Source organism: Homalodisca vitripennis, chromosome X, assembly GCF_021130785.1.
Source record: "Homalodisca vitripennis isolate AUS2020 chromosome X, UT_GWSS_2.1, whole genome shotgun sequence".
Lineage (NCBI taxonomy): Eukaryota > Metazoa > Arthropoda > Insecta > Hemiptera > Cicadellidae > Homalodisca > Homalodisca vitripennis.
Window position 1 is genome coordinate 18,416,363 of NC_060215.1, and position 7,587 is coordinate 18,423,949.

General features: G+C 35.3%; 1 protein-coding gene across 1 annotated transcript; it reads left to right on the top strand.

Annotated features, from left to right (window-relative positions):
• The first annotated feature begins 1,932 nt into the window (after positions 1–1,932).
• On the top strand, positions 1,933–5,615 carry LOC124369380 (ras-like protein family member 10B). The gene is made up of 3 exons (XM_046827381.1): positions 1,933–1,958; positions 2,166–2,397; positions 4,136–5,615. Exons 1-3 carry the CDS (start codon positions 1,933–1,935, stop codon positions 4,700–4,702), a joined length of 825 nt encoding a protein of 274 aa, XP_046683337.1. The 3' UTR covers positions 4,703–5,615.
• The last annotated feature ends 1,972 nt before the right edge of the window (positions 5,616–7,587 follow it).

Genomic DNA, 7,587 nt, shown 5'->3' on the forward strand with positions numbered 1-7,587 from the left:
TGCTACTATGGATATTCACATGAAACATCCTGCAAGTAACACAGAAAGTGTACATTCAAAAGAGTATACTTTTATAAAACATAAGTTAGACACTTTAATCAGTTAAATATAATTATCTTGAGCCCCTGTCGTTACTTGCAAAATATCTTATGTTGATAATGAATCCCAAAGCAGTACCAAAGTCTAATAATTATAAATTAAATATAACCATTGTATGTTGTTTGGTTTAACATGTCTAAAATTATGAAATGTTTTATTAATAATAACTTTTTATGTGAAAACTTTTCAAATTTAAAATTAGAAACCCTTGTTGTTTGGAAATCAATATATCAAAAACAAAATACTCACTATATATCAGTGCATGTGTTAGGTAAATCGTACCTATTTCCAAATGAATTCACAGACTACAGGTCTTTCTCAGACCATTCTATAATCCACTCTGTGTGTCATACAACCCACTGCAATCTGAAATCCTTAGTAAATTGCACAGATATTACTAGAGAGACTCGTAGTCGCTAACATTAGACTCCGGAACTGCCCATTGGTACACCCTCACAATAATGCTATCCAGCATACAGAAGAAAATAACCAAGGATTTTAGAATCGCACGGGAACCACTTACACATGATGTGATTATTTGATCGCGTACTTTAATATCGGGGACCAAGTATTTGTGAGGGCGCATTTACAAGGCATCCATTGGCCATCGATCCTGTCACGACCAAAGACCCAGGACGACACTGGTCGTCCTCTCATTCTGGTAAGCCGCCGCCTTACATAGTACCGACCAATATTGTATAACCATTTTTTGACTCCAGATATTTCTTGTTGCCTTCATTTATACCTGATTTAACTATTTTATTGATCTATCATGTGACGAAGGGCATCAAGTATCAAGGACCCACGATCTATGTCGTCGGACTTTAGATCTGAGTTTGAGAATCTTAAGTGACATTGCACTCTTCTACAATGATATTATAAAACCCCTTTGATGACTCCTGTACCTCAGTCCATACAGAGTCACCACTTTACCATTATACAACTAGACAATTCAAAAACACTGAAGTCTTTAACGCCTCGGTTACCATTGAGTCAGCCCTGCACTTAGCTCATTATCCTTGTTAAAACTGGTAGTTTTTCCATGGAGGATATTAAAGAAGTTGTCTGTTGCGAGATTTTGCATAGTTTGTTTATACAATGTAAATTACATTAAAAGTAACCCGATGTGAACTAATAATACTGGATTTTACACACAAATAAGAATGTTCTATCTTACAGAATATAAGGGTAAAAATATTGCCTGACACTTAAAATAAAGAGAAATCACTGGTAATTAGGAGAGAATTAAAGGTTTGATTTCTAAAACATGATTCACGTCTGGGCAGGTGATTCAATCTAATTGAGATATGAACGGAACATATGGTTGAAACAATTTGAAATCCCTATAGTATACCCGAGGATATAGTTTACCATTACACTTGAATCAATGCAAAGCTATTTCTACATCGTTATCATATTTTTTAATATGTTAATAAACCTATTATTTTATTAAAGGAATCGAAAATATTAGAATCAAATTTATCATGATTTTTTAAGTCACTATATGTAACGAATCTCTATAGTATCGTAGTAATTATAACCTATTATTTTATAATATTATACATATATGTTAATATTAATTACGTTCTTATAAATTACATATTATCTTCAAATGAATAATGTGTTTCAGAATTGAATCTCGATTATCTGGAACGGCGAGATGTCTCGTGCTCCCCGTGTTCTCCTGTGTCTCTGTCCCTGAATAGTCCTGACGCACCAGAACTGGTCAAAGTGGTGTTGTTGGGAGCCCCAGGAGTAGGAAAAACCTCAATTATACAGGTACTTACAGATACATAAATCCAGGAGTCACCACACTTGTGACTATTGTGCGAGATGTCTCATGCTCCCCGTGTTCTCCTGTGTCTCTGTCCCTGAATAGTCCTGACGCACCAGAACTGGTCAAAGTGGTGTTGTTGGGAGCCCCAGGAGTAGGAAAAACCTCAATTATACAGGTACTTACAGATACATAAATCCAGGAGTCACCACACTTGTGACTATTGTGCGAGATGTCTCTTGCTCCCCGTGTTCTCCTGTGTCTCTGTCCCTGAATAGTCCTGACGCACCAGAACTGGTCAAAGTGGTGTTGTTGGGAGCCCCAGGAGTAGGAAAAACCTCAATTATACAGGTACTTACAGATACATAAATCCAGGAGTCACCACACTTGTGACTATTGTGCGAGATGTCTCGTGCTCCCCGTGTTCTCCTGTGTCTCTGTCCCTGAATAGTCCTGACGCACCAGAACTGGTCAAAGTGGTGTTGTTGGGAGCCCCAGGAGTAGGAAAAACCTCAATTATACAGGTACTTACAGATACATAAATCCAGGAGTCACCACACTTGTGACTATTGTGTGCCGTTGTGCGAGATGACACGCCAGCATCCTAAGTGTAGGTGTACTCTTTTTTTTTAATAGTCAATTACTATTTATGGATGTACAGTATTAGATTAAGCATTCGTCTTCACAATTAAAATGAACGAATAATAGCATAAGCTTAACATGATGGCTTCAGATTTCTTGACAAATAAATAGATTTTACAGTTGAAACGTATGGTTCTATTTTTGTAACGATGGCTAAAGTCCGATTTCTAATTATGTTTTGGAATCATACATCAATCATAATAAACGATAAAAACTTCGTCAATAAAAAAACTTTAAATAATATAGAATTGAAAAAGAATAAGTGTACTGTACTCTACATGGAATGTTTGTCATTTATATGGTAAGTTGCTACTCTAACATGATCAAAATATATAAAATGTATAATGCGTATTAGAAATGAATATTATTATGTAACAATAACATGTTTTTGTAACCACCATGTTAGTCCAGTATCGTAAATATTTGTGTAACATAAAAATGTTGTGGAACGTAGAATACCCAAGTCAGAATGATACATTAGTATCGAGCGCTTATATTCCAGAAGAGGAATGTAATATTCTGCAATACAGTTGCTGAGCATTATGACTGTAGACTGGTTTTCCATTTATTAAATTACACTGCAGAATGAAACACCACACTGGGTACCACAACTATAGTTAAGTCGTTTGAACCAGAATGAAATGTGGTTTTCTTCATTACAGGTTTAAAAACTTACTCTAATCGAATTCAACAATTAATACTTTTAAAAGGATGTTCACCGAATCTGAACAATACCATAAGCGGAACAGTAATTTTGCATTCATACACACGTAATATTTTGGAAGCTGAGGGCCATTTCACGTCGTATTAAGCTCACAAATTAGTTTTTTCAAGAGAGAAATTGGTCCTACACACTAATCGATAGTCGCGCCAGTTCGGTAGAGGTCGAAATGACAGAATACAGAAAGGGTTAAGAATTTAACAGGCTTGCGTTTACCCTGTTTCTGCGTTTAATAATGCTCGGAGTTATTAGAAAACGTGTGTGACCTGAATTCCATTTAGAATTCATGAAAGCTTGAAGTAATTCTGATCAGTATTTATCCACATCAGTGTAGACCAGTTCATTAGGAAAGTGGGACAACAGTTTTCAAACACCTCAGGTTGCACCCTGCGGTAAACCTCAATCTCATCATGTAGTCTAAAGGCAGGTTGCTTCTGAGGATTGCTTTCTATATTCACTATACCTCTTAACCTTAATGATTTAGTTCGGGCGGTACATGATGGTTTATTCAGTGTAAGGGACTTCTTCGTTAAGTAAATTTAAATTCTGTGGATATTGGATATATCTTTTAGATTTACTGTTTACTTTTTCTTTTAGGAAATGTTCTACATTACGTGTACTCTAACGTTTTTTTATCTTTTTCATTTACGTTTTCATTACGATGCCATACTTTTTTCATTTTACTGGATTTATACGAGTGTTTTATTGATACAAAATAGGATTTATTTAGTTTACTGTCAACAGATTTTAGATTATTATTACTTGCTTAATTTACACGCGTTAGCTATTTTAAATTTTGTCTCCGCTTACAATTGTTATTGTAGAAATACTTACACTGTTTTTATCTGTTTTCGGTCTCTCCTGGGACTCACTATTTGACAATGGACGTATGGCTATAGCAGTTCGTTTGGAACAACTTCGTGCAAGAGTACCTTCCCACCGGATCACGGCACACCTACTACCCGACGGTTATCATCAACGGGCGTGTGTACGAACTGAAGATCACGGACTTGCCAGCCCTACCCTACTTCCCGGTGAACTCCGTCTACGAGCTGACGGACCTGCAGGACTACGGGTTGAGGGACGCCAGTGCCTACATGATGGTGCTGGACCTGTCCAACCTGGAGACCTTCCAGTACCTGGAGAACGTCCGGGAGCAGATCGCCGAGAGTCGCGATATCGATGCAGTGCCTCTGTTAGTGGTCGGCAACAAGATAGACCTGTTCGATAACGAAGATGACGAGTGCCTTGCGCAGCGGCGTGCGCTGATGGACCGAATCAAAGCCGTGTGGGGCTGTGGGTACGCGGAGTGCAGTGCCCGCTACAGCTCCTTGGTCTGCCAAGTCTTTCGGCAGATGATGCTAGCTGTGGACCAGCGGGAGATGTCCTCGGCCACCCACGCTTGTCCCTCACTCCTCGCCAACTTCAATGACGCCCTCGGTGGTTCCAAGTGCTCCATATTATGAGAATAGAACAAAAACAACCTTGGTGGAATGTTACCTGAACTGAAGACTGATGAATGGTATACTTATTCAAATTTGTTTCGCTGAATAGCATATACATTTTGCAGCATCATAAAATACTTGTTATAAAATAGCAGTTGCTTAAAGGCTATTTTATCTCTTACTAACCTACAATAAACAGTATTCTCAATAAAAGGACATAATTATATTGCTATCTGTCTTGAAAGATCTTTTTAACTGATCTTGATTCTACACTGCTAAATCAAAAAACGATGCATTAAGTTGATCGTGCTATTAATAAATAAAAAAGACTGTCTTATAAACGAATTCGATTATTCAATAACATCATAATGAAAACTGCACTTAAGGCCAATCCAAATGCATTTGAAATCATTATCCATTTTAGATGACGTTAAGTTTTAACCCTAATCGTAAAAGGCTAAGAATGTTTACAGTGCTTAGGTATGTTCTACTATTTAAATATTAAATTACGTTTTATTTTTATTCTTAACAAGGAAAGTAACTTTGCCTGCTTAAAGAGTTAGGCAAATCTTGTCTCCTTATTTTTTAGAGGTTAAATAAATACTTTGTACATAGCTGGTCAGGAGAAATATTCTCCCCAATGTTTCAGTGCCAAAAATGCTCTTGAGGAGTTTATGTCAATAAATATTGGATTCAGTAAGATATACAGTAAATTATTATAAAATACTGACCAGATAGATTTTAAGTAGTTAGAAATATAACATGTATTAGATAGATATATTGATATAGTAGCCCATAAAATATTGGCTTATATATGCATTTAACTTATACGTACGAGTATACCAATGTAGTATTTTTACTTACTGGCATTACTACTGTGAATAACTATTCTTCTTATACTATTTTTTTAATAAAACTAACTTCAAAACTTAAACAACACAGTTCATTTATCTGTATACAATCCAAGATCACAGGTTGCACGATAATTTCTGATTTAAATCAAATGTATCATGAGGAAAGCTGCCCAGTTAAAGCATGTTGTAGTTTTACTATCTAATAAAATAGTAGTTTTCTGTGGCAAAATATTTACTATGGCCTAATACCAAGAAGTTGTGGTTACATACTGGCTCGAAAGTATGGAACTGGTTTTAAATAATAAAATTGCCTTTTTTCGTAACTTATGAGTTCTCCTTAAAAATAAAATATCTATTTTTCTTAAACATGTGGTACTTATAACCGAGTACGTTTATTTCACATATTCAGGTTCGTCTAGTTTGTTGGTACTTTGTAAGACTTAATGGGATCCTATACAGTTTTATAATGTCTATAACTTTGGTTAAGTTCATCTGGTGCAGGGATGTATCTATTAACGCCCAGTGGTATAAACTCCAAGTTTACCGATTACAAGTCACTGCACATCCTAGTATTGGTATTAGCAAATATTAAGTTGATTACTGAGGATGTTAGTAATATTTTCCACTTATTTCCCATCAAGCCATCATGATATCAGACATTGATGTTACTGTAAGTGATACTTCAGTGTCTTGCAGTACGCAACCAACCGTCCTTATCCTATGTTAGTAACAACTCCTCATGCCGGTTGCAGTATTCCCCTCTCTTATTGCATACACAATCGAAACTCCGAGTCACTTATTTCTTTAAAACTTTTTATTATTTTAGTAGACTTCAGATACAAGGAAGAGAATTCGTAATTAGTATAAAACGGCCATGAAAGTGATCGGGCGTATTTTAAAATTATCCACCATACTTAATAATTACATTTATTAATACATTACAATAAACAGTTTAATTCCTAAAATTGAATCTTTTTATATGTTTAGTGTTGTATGTATTTTTTGACTTGTTACTTCAACCTGCTTTTTTGTGTTATTTGTACGTGACATCGTTTATTCAAAAATGTAATACCTATCCCGAAAAGTCAAGAATAATGAAGTCTCAGTTTTTATCCGGTTGACTGGTTATCTGCAGTGACACCCAAACAGTTTATTAAATTACTTAATAAAAAATATTTTGCTTTGAAAACTTAAATGATAGTTTTGCTACCAGCCGGTCTGCCTAAGAACAAAAGTGTTTATTGTATTGCCAGAATAACAAAAACGACGATTCCAGAAGATGAAGTCCAGAGAGTATTTAGACAGATACTACATACACACGTTAGTAAAAAAATTGTTTACTAATAAGTTTAGGGTTATGTACTAATAAACACTAATTACAAATAATATATTAGAGAGAGATCTAAATCGCCCTTTTGTGTAGGACCAGGCCTTTCAACCCACCCCAATCATCTGACTCTATTCTACAGAAAACAATGCACGCCACAATTTTGGTTGAGAATATAATGTAAATTAGTTAAAATAACGGGCTACATATCGCAGTACTAACATAATGTTTAACATTATAACATTCCTCTCGTTATACATTCTAACGAAAACTCCACTCTCTTGAATTTGTAGATTTTTATCACTTATGTATTAGAAGGCTATAGAAAAACTACAATGTGGTACCTTGTTGGTATACGAGTATTGGGATTTTACCAGGCTATAATGGCAGCATTAAAAGTATAAAATACGCTTATTTTCTGTACTTTTGTTATCTTCTCTTATCTTGTTTCCTGGGACACTTATTAACAGTTGTATACACTAACGACTAAAATAATACTCGAACAAAATTTTAATCTTTGGATCGAAGAGTTGACCTAAAGCTTTTATGTACATAATCATCAATCGATCAACAGAAGTAGTACAAATACGCCAATCAAGCATTTCAAAGTTATAAAGAGGTTATCGAAGCAGAATAGTCACAAAGAATTTTAAACTGCTAGAATTAATCAAGGATTCTTTTGAATCGGAATAGGTCTTTTGTGTCAGTTTAATGACTATATATAA